The 20,974-nt window shown below is 34.9% G+C and overlaps 1 protein-coding gene and 1 long non-coding RNA gene across 2 annotated transcripts in view; one reads left to right on the top strand and one right to left on the bottom strand.

The window, feature by feature from the left end:
• The window catches only part of LOC136851169 (uncharacterized), a 255,455-nt gene that overhangs the window by 45,931 nt on the left and 188,550 nt on the right, over nt 1-20,974 (top strand). The window lies entirely within an intron of this gene.
• The window catches only part of LOC136851369 (ornithine decarboxylase-like), a 151,271-nt gene that overhangs the window by 6,305 nt on the left and 123,992 nt on the right, over nt 1-20,974 (bottom strand). Inside the window, exons 2-5 of the mRNA XM_067125422.1 lie at nt 1,955-2,375; nt 1,116-1,212; nt 786-862; nt 413-585 (exon numbers count right to left, since the gene is read on the bottom strand). Of these exons, the coding sequence (XP_066981523.1) occupies nt 413-585; nt 786-862; nt 1,116-1,140 (275 nt within the window). The 5' untranslated portion in view covers nt 1,141-1,212; nt 1,955-2,375. The remainder of the gene's footprint in view (nt 1-412; nt 586-785; nt 863-1,115; nt 1,213-1,954; nt 2,376-20,974) is intronic.

Raw genomic sequence — 20,974 nt, 5'->3', positions numbered from 1 at the left:
GCACATGAGTTCTATTTGACGTAACCGGCCGTTATAAGCTAACCTGCAAATAATTATGTTGCTCATAAAATCTCATAAAATCACTACAAAAATGTTGTAAACGATGAAATTAAGGATGTTTTTTTTATCATAACAATCTCTGTGATACAGGGCCTTAGACGGTCATATATAGCTGAAGCTGTCTTGATTATCATTGTTCATAGAATAATATGGAAACAATTAAGTCACATTGAATGGTATAAATTTGATAACAAACAATGAAAAACTAAGCATCTGGTAAACTTTTTTTTTTTTTCTTTTAACAAGAAACGACTCAGTACTTTAATCATAATCACAAGAAGTATTGTCACAGCGACAAACCCAGATCTACTGAGGATGCATGACTGATCTCATTCCCCAAGAAAGTACTCACTCTGCTTCCGGATAACATTTCTTCACCTTCAGCAGCTCCTCGGGGCTGTCGAAGGTCATCAGGGTTAGACTGACCTTCGAAGCGTACCTGAGGTCGTGCTCAGACTTGCACGGATGCGCGTAAATAATTCGGGAGGGGCTGACGCCTAGACTCATCACCTGCCTTATCTCCTTCTGTTATTATTGGTGGGGAAACAAAAAGGTTATGGCAGCTGTGAAAGGCAAACGGAAATGATAGAGAAACTGTACGAAAATATGGAGGCAGTCTGGGAATTTATCGATGCTAGAATGATTGATTATATATTATAGATTGTGATTTTTTTCTGGTATAGAGTTTTTTCTACATAGGATAAATTTTAAGCTAAATTTCCAACCTTTGAAGCGCAGTCAAATCCGACTCCAAGGATGGCTAACGTTTCCAGTAATGTCTTGTTGTCATTGCATTTCACAGCTGAAAATAAATATAAATAAATAAATAAATAAATAAATAGATAAATAAATAAATGGATAAATATGTAAATAAATAAATGAATAAATAAATAAGAAAGGAAACAGGAAGCAAGTGAGAAAGAATGAAAAAATAGAATAAATAAATACATAAGTAAATAGATATTCGAATAAACAAATAAGTAAATAATTAAATAAATAAACAAATAAATAGACAAACAGATAAATAAATAAGAAGTAAGTATAAAAATACATACCGTAGAAAATTTTGACACTCGGCATCAGCTCTTGCCAAACTTCTACTTTTTGTATGACGTCTCCTAAGTCTAGAACGTAGAAGGGATCTTCTTGTTCCTACGAACGAAGAGAGAAAGCTCTTTTGATGTCAGCTGACTACTCTGTATATTGACTGTTTTTTTTTTTTTTTTAGTTATAAAGCAAAGATAGTATTATGTTGTGCCCATTTATGTCAGTGGTACAGCAAAAATAAAATAGAATAAAATAAAAATGGTTTGGCGAGGAAGTAAAAATAATACACGAACCAGTTTTAGCAATAAAGATGTTTGGGTACAGACATGAAGTTTTAGTGACAAGGCAGAACGAAGTAACTTGTTCCGTCAATAATGAAACAAATAAACAGAAAATAGAGGAATATTTTTTTTTTTCAGAAAAGATGGTTTGCGAGAGGAATAAAAAACAATATAAGAACAGTTTTTAATAAAGATGTTTGGTATAGACATGGAGTTTTATTGTAGAGGCAGAGCGGAGTAATTTGTCTGTCAATCAATAATGAAATAAACAGAAAATAGAGAATATTTTTTTTTCAGAAATAGAGATGGTTTGGCGATGAAGTAAAAACAACACATCAAACAGTTTTAGCAATAAAGATGTTTGGGTATAGACATGGAGTTTTAGTGGCAAGGCAGAATGAAGTAATTTGTTCCGTCAATAATGAAACAAACAGACAATAGAGGAATATTTTTTTTTTTTTTAGAAATAAAGACAAGCATAGCATTATAGTTCGTGGTAAAAATCAACTCTATTTGCAAGGCTTCGCATAGCAAGTTTAGTGGTCAGTGGAAAGTGAGTATATTACCGGCTGACATGCAGTCTCGCAGAATAACTTCCGGGACGGATTTGTTAGTCACGATCAGTCCATTATCCGTCCTCATGTCACTCACTGATCCGTTCTGCATAGTCAGTTGATCCGTAGAACCTTTTCCTGGCATCCCACAATTCGTGAATCCGGTTGTCAACCTCAGGTGATCCGTAAAGCCGTTTTTCAACGCCGTGCGATCCAAAGATCCATTTTTGATTGGCCGTTGTCGTTAAATCTAAGGTCCAGCTCCCTGTGATCTAGTGAGCCATTCTCGGACGTCAGATGATCCACAGGTTTGTTTCGGAACTTCGTGTGATCCATAGGTCCGTTTCCCAAAGTCGCGTGATCCCTGGATCCACTTCCCGGGGTCATGCGATCCATGGAGTCGTTTCTCGACGTCAGATGATCCATTTTGTCTCTGTAAAAGAGAATAGAACAGGGAGAGATTATTGCTAGAGGTTGATTCTCAGGGAATCTTTTTCGACCTAAATTGCTACAAAGCACTTTTCGTTAGGTTGAAAATGGCTTAATGTGTTTAGGCCGAAACGTCCATATAGCGCTTGTTTGGCTGTTCCTGATGAAGAAATATAATTATCATTCAACATATTTTTTCAAGTTTGTATATATGTATATAAACACATATATATTTATATTTATGCATATAAATACATATATAATATTATATATACAGTATAGTATATATATATATATATATATATATATATATATATATATATATATATATGTGTGTGTATGTATGAATATATATACAGTATATATATATTATATATATGTATACATATATATGTATATATATACATACATTTATATACATACATATATATATATATATATATATATATATATATATATATATATATATATATATATATATATATATATATTATTTAAAAATGATTGATAAATATAGATGGTAAATGGATAAATTTTTGAGAGAGAGAGAGATAAATTAGACTTCATCGACACCACATCGTTCGTGCATTGCGTTGCGTTCAAATGCTGTCCAGTGAAAGGGAATGCTGTCGCCATTAAACTCTTGTCAGACATCCGTAGGGTGAGGGATGGAAATTACCCTGACGAAATATTCTCCCCCTAAGAAAGTTCCCTGCAGGCTGGGCAATTTAGGGTAATTCCCCGCACATAAGCTTGTCTCGTCCCGGAAAATTACTCTGCTATTAAATAAGAGAGCGTCGTAAATACAAAAGCGGAGAGGGAACCCCATTCGCATTAAAGACTTGTCGAATTTGTTCGTGTCCTCCATCAGTGGGGCATGAAATTCGTGAACCTCCAATGGGTTATGTTGAAACATAAGGAGTGTTTTTTGTAACGTATCATATTTTAAGTATATATATATATATATATATATATATATATATATATACAATATATATATATATATATATATATATATATATATACATATATATGGGACCAGGGTTCGTTTCCCGCTACCGGACATCATAATTTCTTCATATTTCTTGCACTTGGATCCTTAGGCTTTTATATAAGCGTGTCCAAAAATGCATGAAAGAATTCAAAGAAGTTAAAGGGCATTGGCCATTACAATTACATATGTATCTGGTAAAAAATTGACAGTAGATTCTACACACACACACACACACACACACACACACACACACACACACACACACACACATTTTTATCATTTAATTATTTACTTGCTGATGCATCTTATTCTTGTGCAATTGCGTTTCTTGAGTTGTCAATTGTAAAGCGTATTTTTAATTTTAGAAATTAAATATTAAATCTGTACCACTGTCAATGAAGTCAAGGCAGAGTATTTCAACAGTAATTACATAATAATTTATAAAAGGTGAGTTGTTGCTATATCCGGTTAAAACCAAAACTCACCCTATCCATATATTGTTAAGTAATTGTTGTTACTTTAAGGTAATTCTTTGATCATTTATTCTGACTAATTATAGACACTAATGATAAAAAATGTGCTCATAGATAGAATCAGTCAAAAACAAGACTGTTTAATTCACTGTCCTTAATTCATTCATTCATGCCTTCTTACAGCTCTCTCTCTCTCTCTCTCTCTCTCTCTCTCTCTCTCTCATATAAACATGAATACCATAACAGGGAAAAGAAAGCAATCTATGCTTTTAGAGATTGTGTAACATTACATTACACTGCAAAAGTTGATTGAATAACTGAAATGAGTAATACCTTACCGCCCCAAAACAAGGCCAAATGGTATTTTAACCAAAAGACAAATTAGCTTTAAAGGAATTATGTGAGAACAAGGACCTCAAAATTATGAAAACTGACAAGGGAGGGTCACTTATTACAATGGACCATAACACATACATTCCCAAAGCGAACTCTTTACTTGTTGGCAATACTTATACTAAACTTACTGAAAAACCCTCAGTGACCACTGCAATTAGAATTTAATAGAGATGTAAGGAAAATTGGTAGACGATATTTGTATTACGAAATTGTCCAATCGATACTGTAGTGCAACTTCAGGGTTGAATTTGCACAAGGACTTATTATCACTGAGAGCTTAATTAGACTGCAAGTCGCCCACGCCATCAGGTGAACAAAGGACGACTGATAAAGCAGAGAAATGATTTGTTTTGACGAATGCCTGTCATTTAACATGAGATGCAAATCGTGACAATATGACTTAATAATTTTTTTGGATACTGATGGCGTGGATGGGAATTTTTTTTATTATGTCTTTATTAAATTACATAAATGAAATTATATAAATGAAATTAATGATTTTTAATGAGGGATTCTCTCTCTCTCTCTCTCTCTCTCTCTCTCTCTCTCTTCTCACGTAAAACTTATTATAATGAAAAAATTATAATAAAAAACGCTAGAAAAACTGAATACATTATAAACAAGATCGCTTTATATGATTACACTTCAGTGACCAATGTGACATTGATTTCAAACAAACATTTTGTTACCTGTATTTTTTTTTAAAAGGGGAGAAACCATTGACATAATAATACTGATGAAAGTGAATGTGTTGAAGAAAAGACATTAATTTTCATATTGTAGAGTAACAAATCAGGGAAAACTGGCTTATGACAAAATCATTAAATTAAGGTAGAATTTCTTGCACTTATACTTCCATGCTCTGTATGTTAGAAATGCTTGTAATATTCATTTAATTGGAATATGTAGTTGGTTCTAGTATTGAAGTAAAAAATAACTGATTTATTGAAACGAGAAATTCCATTTTACGAAAAGATAAAAAATTCAGTTTCTTGAGCATTCAGCCAAGATTAAAAGTTTCACGTAGGAAAGAGGGAAAAATTAAATCCTTCTTTTTTGTTTTATTTTTTAGTGTATATTTCAGGTTGTGTACGAACCACAAAATATGCATTGACTCTGTCGTCCACGGACCCGAGGCCACGAGGCCGGTGCATGTTCCAATAACATGCTAAAAAGGCAATATTAATGCAGTATATTGGAGTCTTGTAAACGTCCGGGAGATTTGAGAGGTCTTGTTTGAAAATTTATTTCCACGAAGCATATTACTTAGTCGAAGTTTTAAAAGACGTTTCCTAGATGAAATTTGCAATATCACTTCTCGTTTCCACCCACATTTTATATAACTTGTATATTTTTTAATTTCCTAAGCTTGTCTGAAATTTATTATAGAAAGTAAGTGTATTACTTAGTCGAAGTTTTAAAAGACGTTTCCTAGATGAAATTTGCAATATCACTTCTCGTTTCCACCCACATTTTATATAACTTGTATATTTTTAATTTCCTAAGCTTGTCTGAAATTTATTATAGAAAGTAAGTGTATTACTAGTAGTTTTAAAAGACGTTTCTAGATGAATTTGCAATATCACTTCTCGTTTCCACCCATTTTATATAACGTATTTTTTTTACGCTTGTCTGAAATTTATTATAGAAAGTAAGTGTATTACTTAGTCGAAATTTTAAAAGACATTTCTTAGATGAAATTTGCAATATTTCTCGTTTCCACACACATTTTATATAGCTTGTATTTTTGTTTATTTCATAAACTTGTCTAAAATTTATTATTAGTCGAACTTTTAAAAGACATTTCTCAGATGAAATTTGTAAAGTCATGCCTTGCTTCCACCCACATTTCTGAATATAACATATATATTTTTTTGAATTTCCTGAGGTTTTCTTAAATTTCTTATAGAAGATAAGAGAAAAAGAGAATAATTTGATCCTAGTGAAATATTATTCTATAAAAATTTGCCAAAGTTCTTTAAAAAAAAGCTCCTGAACTCTAGATATTTTCATTTCTCTTTTTAAAAGCTAAAAGAGTATGGTTGTCCAGTAATATACTTTTGTAATGATTATTACCTTTTTGAAAATATTTTCGCATTTTGGAATAGCATATCTTATAATATTATAGTTTTTAAGCTTACTGACTTTTATGTTCTCTATTGTTTTGTATTATCTACCTTTTCTGTTGTTAGAATATGTTTTATTCTGATATATAGATATATATATATATATATATATATATATATATATATATATATATATATATATATATGTCTTTTTCTTTTTTTGTTGTATGTTTTTAGTCTCTCACTTCTTACCTTGTTATTCTTCTATGTGTGTCCACAACGCCTCAGTTTCTGCAACTGTATATTCTTGAAAATAAATTATTGTAAGTATTGATATCTCTCAGGAAGGCGCATAGAGACGAGTTCTTTAATTTCTTCACTTTAATAAAGAACTTAGTATTATAAAGGTCAGTACAAAATTAACAGGTTACAGTGGTATAGACAAATTCACTCGAGTAATTAACTTGACTCAGTCTATTTGGGGAACACGAAAGCGAGGGGAGACGTACTCTCCCTGAGTGGACACAGTTCCAATCTGCTCCTCTCCTGTCGCTCTCCAGACTGTTAAACCCCTCGATTTCTTGTTATCTGCAATCTCCACCTCCTTTTGGTCTTATTGGAAGGATTTATCTGCAAGGCCTCCCCTTCAAATAGTTTGGGAAGGGCTGTAGTGGGTGTGATTCAATTCTCTCCTTAGTGGACTTGATTGGAGATGGTCTTAGGAGGGGGTGTGAAAGACCCCTCCCTAGCATGTTTGATTGGAGGGTGTTGAAGTACATCACTTTATCCGGCCCCCAATTTCCTGGAATTTCCATGAAAACGCCTCCTATTGAAGGCGGGGTTATAGAGCTGGCTGCTGTAAGCTTTCTGGCTGTGCTGACTCATGATTTGGTTAGCAATCACTTGAAGCCACTACTTCCCACTTTTATGATTGGTTTTATGGCTTTAGACACGATATACCTGCTCATTGTTTTTGAGTTCATGCAAAGTCCTACCTCGGTCAGCGTATTTGAATCACGATAACAACAACAGCTTTTAGGCATTATCACTGTTTCTCTCTCTCTCTCTCTCTCTCTCTCTCTCTCTCTAATTTCTAGCTACTCATATATATATATATATATATATATATATATATACATATATATATATATATATATATGTGTGTGTGTGTGTGTATTATATATATATATATATATATATATATATATATATATATATATATATCTATATATATATATATATATATATATATATATATATATATATATATATATATATATATATATATATATGTGAGTGTGTGTGTTGCGTGTGTGTGTGCGCGTGTATATTTGTGTCTGCAACTGCGTGCATATATAAAGCCGTAATGACCGCGAAATATTCCGTCGTGCAGAAACTATAACCTCCCCTCCCCCATTAACCCCAAACAAAGGAAAGCGCGAAAGCGCATCACCGTGTTCCTTCTCCCGCTTAAAAGAGAAAAGGAAAAAAAAAAAAACCCTCTCATGTCACCAGGCGATGTTCCTATTAACTCTGCCTCGTTTCTCTCCTGGCATTTTCTGCAAACACTTCCCATTCTCTTTTCCACCCGTGAGTCTTCCTCCTCCTCCTCCTCCTCCTCCTCCTCCTCCTCCTCCTCCTCCTCCTCCTCCTCCTCCTCCTCTTCTTCTTCTTCTTCTGCTCGTCGTCTCTTTGGCCCAGAGACACTTTCCAGGGGTTCCAATCTTGTTTGCATTCAGCCGTGAGAGGATCCCAGACCGATTCAGATCGTTTACCCAGAGACGCACACATCCGGGTCCCGGCAAACATGTTTCGCAGAAGACGCGAGATAATTCGCCGCGTTGGCGGGAAAAGTATCTCGCGCCTCCGGAGTGACAAATGGCGCCTCAGATTGAAGGAGAGGAGAGGAAGCGGGGGAAGATGAAGGAGAGGAAGGAGATGATGAAGGAGGTGATGATGATGATGATGATGATGAAGAGAGGAAGGAGGCGGCGGGGAACGGAGTAGCAGCAGTAACGACAGAGGCAGTCGCGATGACGGCGAAGAAGGGGGAATGAAAATAATCTAAGTAGAGGTAAACATCCCTTTCGCTTCTTGAAGCGACAGGCGCTGCCTTTGGATTAAAGGGAGGGGCGTGATGATGGAAACGGAGGAGAGGGAATAGAAGAGGAGGAGGAGGAGGAGGAGGAGGAGGAGGAAGAAAAAAAGCAAGCGCATTAGAAGAAACAAGAAGAGAAAACTGGGACTGAGAATGTAAATATTCGGGATGCGTTTGGATGGGCGAAATACTCAATATGCATTTTCAAGAATTTCTATAAAAGTGTAGTGGATTAATGTCTTATTTTTTTCTTTTTTGAGATTATAAATTTAGATTTTTAATTTTCGTAATATTATTTTTTGGTACACATGTTAAATGATGAGTTAGTGTTTTGGTATTTCATAGTTATAAAGGTTGAATTGTCGTTTACCTTTTCGATTTTTTTTTGGCGTAAAAGTGTAAATGGAATATTCTTCCTTAGGCATTAATAATGTAAAAGAGGTTAAGTGGCTTTTCTTTATATAATACTTTTTTTCAGGTGTATGTAGATTTTTAAAAGGCGTATTATTCATTTGGGATTTTTCATTTACAAATGTTTGCATTGTGTATTTTACAATGAAAAAAGGTATGCTTCAGAACCCAAAGGAGAACAGATAAAAGTAAAAAGCAAAAAAAAGTAATCGGCTTACGAAGGGAATGAAGGAGTATAATACCTCATAAAATCTCTGTCTCACTCTGTTTCCCCCCTGACTATGCAAGTCAAAGTATCTGTCTGTTTGTCTGTCTGTCACTCACTCTTCGAGGAACATACCAGCAAGCATAAATAAATTGATCACCGTGTCCATCTACCTTCCATCGCATTTATCGTATTTCTTCTGTGCCCGTTTATAATGTAGAACCATTAAAAAAACTACGATTAAAAAAAAGTAAAAACTGCATCGAAGTTTCTTCGGCGCAATCGAGTTTTCTGTACAGCCTTGACAGCGTATAATCAAGGCCACCGAAAATGGATCTATCTTTCGATGGTCTCGGTATGATGCTGTATGAGCCGCGGCTCATGAATGTTTAACCACGGGTCGGTGGTGGCCTGTCCTATATCGTTGCGAGACGCACGATTATGGCTGATTTTAACCTTGACTAAAATAAAAACTACTAAGGCTAGAGGGCCTCAATTTGGTATGTTTGATGATCTGGCGGTGGACAGAAAAGTGCGGACAGACAGACAAAGCCATCTCAATAGTTTTCTTTTGCAGAAAACTAAAAATGTGGAGTGAAAGGGCAAACCAAGGAACACAGTAAACAGGGAAAAAATAAAATCGCTGAAGAACATAAGAAAAAGACAGAATGATAAGAGAACGAAAGAAAGGAAGAACCAGAAAAACGATAATAAATTCCCGGATAACTTTTGATATCGCTCTCCGCAATTCGTCGTCTCTCTCTCTCTCTCTCTCTCTCTCTCTCTGCAAATATTACTTGGAGGCAGAATCTCAGGAGACTGGAAGTTTATAAGACCTCGATATATCTCCGCCTTCTTAGCATGTTATTGGAACATTTAATAATATATAGGTTCGAGAATATATATATATTATATATATATATATATATATATATATATATATATATATATATATATATATACACATATGTATGTATATGTAAATACATATATGAATATACATATTTAATTTTTGTAATTATTAATATATTAATCTGTATACATTTCACAAAATTGCATAAAAATATAGTTTCATATATCTTTCATATAAAGGAATAGTTTTACACCCAGGAATTATAATTGCACATATCAACTATAATTCCTTGGATGAGTTATTCCTGAGGTATAGTGAACTAGATATGAACGACATAATGATATATATATATATATATATATATATATATATATATATATATATATATATATATATATACATGTAATGTATTTCTATATATATACATAAACATATATAAATATGTTTCGATTTTACTTTACCGAGGGCATAACTTTCCTCTTAACCAGGAATCTCATTTATGATTTTTGAATCTGACATAGAGATGGCTCGGTCCAAAAACTAGTTTGTGCATGATTATGATAATTGCGTAAATACCAATTTACTACAATGACCAATCTGACACACTTGCTGGGCTCCACAATAATTACGAGGACACAGCAGTTTCGAATCACTAGCCTCTCTCTCTCTCTCTCTCTCTCTCTCTCTCTCTCTCTCTCTCTCTCTCAGATAACTTCGAGATGCTATTTCTTATAGGAATGGAATATACTGGTAAATGGTTCACTCACAAAATGACAAACAAGAAATAAAAAAAAAAACTGTTCAAAAATGAAAAAAATGAGGGCAAAATGCGCCGAAGTTTCTTCAGCACTGTCTGGTTTTCTGTACAGCGTATAATAAAGGCCACCGAAAATAGATCTATCTTTCGGTGGTCTCGGTATAATGCTGTGTATAAACCGCGCCCCATGAATCTTTAACCACGGTTCGGTGGTGGCCTGTCCTATATTGTTGCCAGATGCACGATTATGGCTAACTTTAACCTTAAATAAAATCAAAACTACTGAGGCTAGAGTGCTGCAGTTTGGTGTATTTGATGACTGAAGGATGGATGATCAACATACCAGTTTGTAGCCCTCTAGCCTCAGTAGTTTTTAAGATCTGAGGGTGGACGGAAAAAGTGCGGACAGAAAAAAGTGCAGACGGACAGACAAAGCCATCTCAATAGGTTTCTTTTACAGAAAACTTAAAATAGTGTAACAGAAGAGAAACCTCAACAGTTGCACTGTGAAACAGTTGTAAGGAGATAGTGGAAAGTAAGACTTTACAGAATACATGTAATGACCTTCCAACAAACTGCTTGTTCCTTTCTCCATGAAAATGCACCATTAAGGTACGTTACACCGTTTAACAAACCATGTTAGCTTTAAAGTAATTTTCAGCTCCCTTCTTTGATATTAACAAGGAAATAATCAACATTCATTCATCGTTCTTCGGTGTTAATAACTTGAAAAATTAAAGACCCGTTTGCTTCCGTTCTCAGTTAAGGGTCTGGTCTGAAAAAAAAAAAAATAACTCGCTCCATTTGTCCCAAGAATTTATATATATATATATATATATATATATATATATATATATATATATATATATATATGCCCAACTGTAATGGAGGAAGAAACAGAAACAAGTAAAAAATGCGCCGAAGTTTCTTCAGCTCAATCGAGTTTTCTGTACAACCGCTACAGCGCATAATCAGGGCCACCAAAATAGGTCTATCTTCTGGTGGTTTCAGTATAATGCCGTATAAGCCGCGGCCCATGAAACTTTAATCACGGCCCTGTGGTGGCCCATCCTACATCGCTACCAGAAGCACGATCAACATGTCAGTTTGCCGAAAAAGTGCGGACAGAAAAATTGCGGTCAGAAATAAGTGCGGACGGACAGACAAAGCCGGCACAATAGCTTTCTTTTACAGACAACTAAAATGGTGATATAGTAATTGCATGCTTTAGAAAAATAAGCATCTAAAAATATCTACAACATGGTGTCCGGTAGCTCGTGACCACAGAACACGATTGAATGGTGTCCTCACAAATTTATTATTGGGAGGGGAAAAAAAAAAGGCGAACGGAGTCCGCTTATATTGGATTACGCTTTAATCCGCACATTCTGTTATTCCACGCAGCATCAGGAATATAATAATATTTTTTTAAGGGAAATTAAATAATAATATTTTTTAAGGGGAATTATTACATTATAATATTTTTTAAGGGGAATTGAATAATATTTTTTTAAGGGGAATTAATCTCACGTCCGGAAAACAACAACGAACCCGGAGACTTCTGGAATATTTTTATTGTCACCGGATCGATTTCATATAACCAGCGTTCTCCACCTGCGCCCTAACTCAACCCATTCCCCATTCCTCCCGGCACCAAGCCATTGGCCCGGCTCTTCTGCCCCCGTGCCCAGGACCTGGTTTTGGGCACAAAGTATTTATATTGCTTCCCGGATAAACTTCCCGGTATTTTGCCGTTGGTATGCGGTGCCCTGGGTATTGCGGGAGAGATGGAATTCTTATGAAGGAATATTACGAGGTTTGCGTAACTGGGGAGACGCGGCGAGAGCGTACTTGCGGCCTTTGCTTGGTATTCTCTCTCTCTCTCTCTCTCTGTGAATTCGCATATGTTTAAACTAAATAAATCATACAGCTAATAATGACACTGAAATATGATTTATTTAATTGCTGACTAAACTCTTCTCTCTCTCTCTCTCTCTCTCTCTCTCTCTCTCTCTCTCTCTCTCTCTCTCTCTCTCTCTCTCTCTCTCTCTGGATCCATGTTTTTTTAAACAAAATATATCATGCAGCCAATAATTGCACTGAAATATGATTCATCTTCTCTCTCTGATCTCTCTCTCTCTCTCTCTCTCTCTCTCTCTCTCCATGTTGCTTGTAAATCCATATAGCCTATTTTAAAACTAAATACGTCATGAATGTAACAATTGCACACTTTTTTTTGAGCAACATGATCTTAGTCCGAATCTTTTACACGCTCATTTACACACACACTCTCTCTCTCTCTCTCTCTCTCTCTCTTATTACACTGTGAGTTCGCATATCTGTAAACTAAATATCCCGTGCTTCAAACAATTTCACTATATTTTACTTTCCCGTTTCCTTAATGATTTGGGGAAACTGCATACCACCCAGCTGTGAAATATTGCTATAGTCTAACCTACCAGAATGGAATGAATAATGGCTCCTATAGTGAAAGGTACCAAATGGTTTAAGCGATATTTTATGGCAAAAAAATGAAAGTCGACTTTGAAAGATCGTTTTAGAAGAGCTTCTGTTTGGTGATAATTGAAAAGAAGTGTAGTGAATTGATGCAGCTGGTCCAATGGTATAGTGGTTTGTGTCGTGGGATGCCACTCAGATGTCGCGGGTTCGCGTCTCCCCCAGGGCGATGAAAAATCACCCGCTCTGTATCATGATCAGTTACTGCTGCGGTGTGGGGTTTGTGGTGGGAGGTTGAAGCCAACATTCTTTGGGAGGTTGAATTTCAAGTCTATGGCCCCTTTGGTGTGCTTGTTCCATGTGAATGGGTTTCATCTACTGAAATAATAATAATAATAATAATAATAATAATAATAATAATAATAATAATTAGTTAGTATACGTTGAAGAACGCGAACCACGGGAATCGCCAGCTACCATTGAAACATAATTCCCCAGTAACCACTGAAACATAATTATTAAATCTGAGAATGTGGAGAATGGCTAATCAGAGAATATCTCTGCGGAATGAAAGGTTATAGAGGCGACTGCGAGAATTAAAGGAACGAACCAAAGTATATTAAGCCTTGAAAAAATTGCACTAATATTTGTAGGTCAGTATTATTGTGTACAGGTATGCTCTTTCTGCACGCTGAAGTTTGCTTTAACTGAGACTTTTGCATATTCGATGCAGTTTTTTTCTTTGAATATATTTGTTTCATTTTTTTTTTTTTTTTTAGAGAAAAATGACCTAGTAGGAACTATCTCCTGTGACGTTATAACTGAAGCTACCATCATGACCTACTGTCTCCTTTGAATATAAAAAAAATATAAATTCCACTGAAACAAAATATAAAATATATTACGGGTTTGATGGTATGAAAATCGAAATTAAATATTAAACCACTTTGATGTCAATAATGCCTTGCTTTTATGATAGCTGCGGTAAAATTACCTAATGAGGAATACCAAAAATTATTTAGAAATATAAAATACACTGTGCATGGCCCAGAAATTTTGACTCAGGCAGCCAGCCAAAAGTTTAATGTTAATAAATGTGTTTTGATATTGGAAGAAAGAATTCTTTGATGATGCAAAATTTACAATAAAAAGGATATTCGCTAAAGCGAAAAGAAACGATGACTAAAAAAATTCTTGAAAATAAAGTTTATAAAGATGTATCTGAAATAGCAAAAATATTTTTGAAATCATGATACTTTGGAAATTTATGTAGAATTTTAGACCTTATACAGCATGATTAATACTCTGGACAATGTTTAGAATATTGGGCACACGAAAGCTTGGAATGGATTCAGTCTGCCGTAATAATAAAATATAATATAGTACAGGCAAAATACAAACAAGTAAAAAATGTGCTGAAGTTTCTCCGGCGCAGTCGAATTTTATGCACAACGTATAATGCTGTATGAAGCTCTCAGCCACGGCCCGGTTGTGGCTTGTGTTGTTGGCACCTATAGCGGCGCCAGACGCGCGATCACGGCTAACTTTAACCTTAAATCAAATAAAAACTACTGAGGATAGAGCGCGGCAATTTGGTATGTGTGATGATTGGAGGGTGGATGAACAACATACCAATTTGTAGCCCTCTAGCCTCACTAGTTTTTAAGATCTGAGGGCGGACAGAAAAAGTGAGGACGGACAGACAAATAGCCATCTCAATAGTTTTCTTTTACAGAAAACTAAAAAATCAAAAGCAAACATCCATGTATCAGACGCCTTCTGAAAATAAATCTCTCGATAAAAAAAAGAACTTATTTAAGCCAAATAATAACAAGATATTATCCCAACAATCCATATTATCTATGAAGATGTTTGCACTTAAATGATTTGCAGGTCTTATGGAATTTCGTTGACTTAATCAACGTGCTTCAGATGATCCATGGAAAGCGATAAAAATGAAAGATTGATTTACTGTGTAATTTTAAAAAACTTTAAAGTGCTAGGGGATTCATTAGCCAACCAAAAGTGTTGCGACGACTTGCTGGCCCATGGAAAGTGTTAAAGAGAATGAATGGCCCACCATAAAGTGTTAAAAAGATTAAGCCACTATGAATGAATGAATTTATAAAGTGGCTTACGAAAACCACAGTGTTTTGAATACATAAAATCCAAAACAGGCGATGGCCCACCATAATGTTGAAAGGTTTGAATCACTAAAAATGAATGTAACAGGTGAAGTTACTTATGAAAACCACATTGCTTTGAATAAATCAGAAGGAAAACAAGCTATGCCCCACCATAAAGTGTTGAAAAGACTAAATCACTAAAAATTAAACAGATACAGCGACTTACGAAAACCACAGCCCTTTGAAAACATGAAACACAAAACGAAAACTAAAGACAAGCAATGTATACGTTTTAGGCTTAAGCCTGATTTTCATCGTCTTCTCGGCTACGTTCCCAACCGACCAACTCTCGACCCTCTAAGTAATGGTCATTTGTAAACTAATGCGGTTGATTCTCCATGCAAATTGGCCCAGAGTGAAACTGCACGGGACGGCCGCCAATTGGGTTTCATTTCCATGCAGAGTAACCGTTTGTGTTTTCCAGTAGTCTGGAAAAACGTCGATCAGTCCCCCTCCCCTTTCCCCATCCTCCTCCCCCCTCTCCTGTATTTCTAAGTACGTGCAAAATCTTTCACGAATATTCACGAATACACTCTTAAAATATGCGCATTCATAATTCGTTAAAGTGAACCAAATTTCATCATTTCTGCTTCTCGCGATTAAATATGTAATTCACTGAATTAGTTAAATTTCTTATAAAAAATTGATTTAAATAGAAAGGATTAATTTAGATAACTGTATTATATGGCAACACAGGGTTCTTAAGGTTGATTACTCATTTTGGTATGCATTCGTAATAATAATAATAATAATAATAATAATAATAATAATAATAATAATAGTAAAGGCAAAGGGGTTAAATATTAAGGTCAATCGTAAGGGCAATGCGTAGGTTCCATTTACGATATATGACCTTTGTGGTAGAGTTGGTAGCGTACCTACCTTTCACTCGAGAACATATGGTGCACTGTAGGCAATACCGAAGGGTTTTGGCAGCGTCCAGTCGGCACCTAGTTGCACTCACATTTTAGACTTTTACTTTACCTCCATTCCTGCTTCCTTTCTAGTGGTAAAATAAATTTTCTGTCATTTAAAACATTCCGTTATTTACGCACCAAATATTCCATTGCCATTGGTGTTTTAGAATTAAGAGAATATATGATAAAATTAACTCTATGGGGACAATGGACTAAGGATATTTTGTAGTTAGGAAACCTTGACCTTAATTAACCTTTTTTTTTTTGCCAAAAATGTAATTTGATTTAAAGTAGGTATGTGGAGAAATTTTACAACTACTTTTCATATTCCTATAAAGGATTTGTTATTCCTTTGCCCTCGTAAACCATATTTATTTATTAATTTATTTTTTAGAATTCGTTTTCCGAATCGTCACCCCAAACAAAAGAGAAAAAATACCTTATCCTGATATGACTTTGACCATTGTCTCTGTAAACAAGTTCCGAAACAAGCAGCGAGATTTTTTTTTCTTTTCATTTAGTGATGGTCTACTTTTCCAAAAAAAAAAATAATAAAAAAAAAAAAAAAAAAAAAAGCGGCTCACCTTTGAACTATTCCTGCACAGAAGTGACATTTGAGTTTCTACAGAAGAACTGAACAAATAGCAAAATAATTTCTGCAAGCTTACCCAAAGTATTTTTCATGGAAAATATATTTCGGTAGAGAAGCGGTATTTTTTCCAAATTGTGCGAAAAGTTTTGCAAAAAAACAGAAGTGACGTTTTAGTATAAACAGATTAAATGAGTAAATAGCAAAATATTTTCTGCCAACTTAACCAAAATAAGTTGTCATCGAAAAATTTATTTCGGCAAAGAAACGGTATTTTTTTCAAATCGCGCAAAATGTTTTCAAAAATTAAAAGAAATGAAATAGAAAATAAAAAGGCCCGGGGTTGATGACCTCTTTGATGCTAGCAGCAGGACGCTGTCTAAACACGATGGCGTCTGGTTCCAGCAATCACACGAATCCTCTTTTCCTTTGAGTCGCCGGAATGCAAGAGAGAGAGAGAGAGAGAGAGAGAGAGAGAGAGAACAGAATGCGAGAATTATAGAGTCAAAGGCGAAGGACAAAAGACATTCGGCGTCCAATTGCTTGTTCTTTTAATCGATCAGATTGCTTCTGTTCCGGGGTTAGAAACGCCCTGTTAAAAAAAACAAATGAGAAAAACTTGACTTGACATTTTATTTTTTTTGTACGAACAACGATCAATTTCAGGTGCATTCTGAAAAAAAAAAAAAAAAAACAACTGATAGTTTGGAGAAGCGAAATTTATACGTATTGTTTTCATAGTCTCCAGAGTATGAAAAATACCCCTTTGACATTTTAGTTTTAAGTGTCGTGAAAAAAAAAAAAACAAGCCTTTGGGCAGGATTTGATGCATTGAATCCGTAGTTTCCATTATGAAATCCGGGCGGTTACAGTCGCGCATGCGCCTGCAGTTCAGATTTGGGTGGCGAAAAATGGAAGGAATTGCTTTGTGTGAATAAGAATGGGAGAATTGTATTCATGGCTACTCGCTTGCGCAGACAGTTGTTGTTGTTCTGAGTTACCATTGTTTTCTTGTTTGTTTATTTTCTTCTTTGTTTGTTCGTGCAATTTCTCTCTTCCCATGCCAGTTCGTTACCTATCATTAATGCTTAAAATTGAGCAACGGAAAACTTAATTCTGTGGAATTTCCTGAGATATCTCGGGTTTGTGCGTATGTGGGCTTACTTACAAAGCACTTTAATATAAGATAACATTTTCGTTCTGACTTGTAAAACGAAATAACATTTTCGTTCTGACTTGTAAATCAAGGTAACATTTTCGTTATGATTTGTAAATCAAGGTAACATTTTCGTTATGACATGCAAAACAAGGTAACATTTTCGTTATGATTTGTAAATCAAGGTAACATTTTCGTTATGACATGCAAAACAAGGTAACATTTTCGTTATGATTTGTAAATCAAGGTAACATTTTCGTTCTGACTTGTAAAACGAGGTAACATTTTCGTTCTGACTTGTAAAAACAAGGTAACATTTTCGTTCCGACTTGTAAAACAAGGTAACATTTTCGTACTGACGTGTAAAACAAGATAACATTTTCGTTCTGACTTGTAAAACAAGGTAACATTTTCGTTCTGACTTGTAAAACAAAACATTTTCGTTCGAGTAAACGAGTAACATTTTCGTTCTGACTTGTAAAACAAGGTAACATTTTCGTTCTGACTTGTAAAACGAGGTAACATTTCGTTCTGACTTGTAAAACAAGGTAACATTTTCGTTCTGACTTGTAAAACGAGGTAACATTTTCGTTATGACTTGTAAAACGAGGTAACATTTTCGTTATGACTTGTAAATCAAGGTAACATTTTCGTTCTGACTTGTAAAACGAGCTAACATTTTCGTTCTGACTTGTAAAAGTGGTAAAATTTTCGTTTCTGACTTGTAAATCTCTGAATCATTTCGTTATACTTGCGATAAGGTCAAATTTTGGTCTCAGTTTTACGATTTACGTAAATCCGTATTGGACGTGAAGCGAGGATAGCCTTTTTTGCATACTGAATATATCTCAGTTTAACGCGAATCCGTATTGGACGTGAAGCTGAGAGAGAGAGAGAGAGCAGAGGGAGAGAGAGAGAGAGAGAGAGAGAGAGAGAGAGACGATATAAGGTGGTCTTTTTAAATAGTTCAACTGAAGGAATTGTAGTGTTATTTTTCCAAGTTAACCATAATATATATTTCTTATGAAAAATAATTATCAAGTGAAGATAACCTGATGGCTATTATTTTTAAATTAAATCGATTAATTCAGCACGGACTCTTACTCACTGAGCAAGAAGAAAGCGTGCACCTTTCACGGTGAAGCTATTCATTTGGTTTAAGAGAAAGAAAAAACAAAATAATTTCATATATAATCAACACCATTGTGATGACAGAGCTGTTATCTAACGATGATAGAATACAATTCTAAGGAAACAGTGAGGCGATAAACGAGTTTCATTCCCTGGGGGTAAAGAGATGACAAGTTGAACAAAGCAGTTGACTCTTGAATTCACAATTCCCTCACTGATGATTTTATGAGAAGAAAGGAGATTTACTAAAAAAATAAATCAAAATTAAGAAAGGCATATTGTGGTCAGTGGACACGGTCGTAAGAAGGGAAAGAGCGCTCAAGCGGAAGAATGAATAAAAAGATATAAAGAAATAGATAAATAGAGGGAAGAAACGAGATTAGGAAGCCGAGTGAAGTGGAGGTTTATTGTATTTTGAGGATGCCTTGGCTTAAGAGTTATAGAGGAGAATTTATATCATTGCTCTCTCTCTCTCTCTCTCTCTCTCTCTCTCTCTCTCTCTCTCTCTCTCTCTCTCTCTTCCATCTCATTATAGGGAACTATACTTAAAGCCTATTATTGGGATGGGGATTGGTTATGGGGGTAGGGAGTGGTTCTCCATATTTTATGGGGATTGCCGTGAAAATAGTTCATGGTTAAGTATTCGTCATTATTAAAGCTTTATATTTGACAAAATACTGTGCAGTATTTATGTCTGTAGAGCAAATAAAAAAAGCAGAATTTGCAAAGATGAAAGTACTTGAGCTGATGGAGAAATAATTTTTCCCTTTTCATCAACAGATATTTTCCTAATTAATTTCCCGAGTTTGTGGACAGTTCTTTTAAATGTAATGAGTAAATTCATCATGATTTTCTGTGATTTACACATTGTTGCCAGTTTTCAGTAATAGCAGAACACAGACGAAAGAAATGGATATGAAAGGTATAGATAAAGTTGGAGACTGCTTGAACGATCCAGCCATAAAAGAAATATAAAAACATTATAAATATACAATGAGGATATTGTTGAGAGATGATGTACTTGTCTGGCAAAATTATCGGGTTTGTTATTAAAAAAAAAAAAAGAAAAAATGTCAATATTCATATGACTACTAATATTCTAACCGAAGAATGAAACCACAATGACTTCGTTATATAAAAGTATTAACATATATCTAAATAGATTAACATATTTATTGTGTGTTTCCAAGGCCCACTCAACTCTCGTTACCAATATTGGTGATATACATTGAAAATATTAATATTTATAAAGTATCTCACTCGTCCGCTAAATGGAAATAATATTAACATTTATAAAATCACCTCCCTTGTCTGTTGTCATTCTTTCTTCTTCTTTCTATCTTCTTCTACATCGACTGTTCTCTTTGCTTTCGACTTGGCCTGGAAATTTCACTTTCTTCTTCTTCTTCTTCTTCTTTTCATATCTTACTCGTCTAACCATTCTATAGTACTAACATTCATAAAATTATCTCCCGTGTCAATTATCAATCTTTAATTTCCTTTCTTTCCTCTTCTGCATCGACTGTTCTCTTTGCTTTCGACTTGACCTGGAAATTTCACCCTCTTCTTCTTCTTCTTCTTCTTCTTCTTCTTCTTCTTCTTCTTCTTCTTCTTCTTCTTCTTCTTCTTCTTCTCCGCTAAATAAAAACAGTACTAATATTCGTAAAATTATTCCCCTTGTCCGTTATCATTCTTTCTTCTCCCTTGTATCTTCTTCTACATCGACTGTTCTCTTTGCCTTCCACTTGACCTGGAAACCTCCTCCTCCTCCTCCTCCTCCTCCTCTTCTTCTTCTTCTTCTTCTTCTTCTTCTTCTTCTTCGCAAAGGAGACAAGAATTGCCACTGCGGTTACAGCTTCAGTTCAAGCGTGAGCTCACTTCCTGGGAACGAAAGTGGAAGACGTTCCGGAAACT

This window comes from Macrobrachium rosenbergii, chromosome 23 (assembly GCF_040412425.1).
Source record: "Macrobrachium rosenbergii isolate ZJJX-2024 chromosome 23, ASM4041242v1, whole genome shotgun sequence".
NCBI lineage: Eukaryota > Metazoa > Arthropoda > Malacostraca > Decapoda > Palaemonidae > Macrobrachium > Macrobrachium rosenbergii.
Note: the sequence above shows the minus strand (reverse complement) of the source record. Positions and strands in the feature narration are given on the sequence as shown.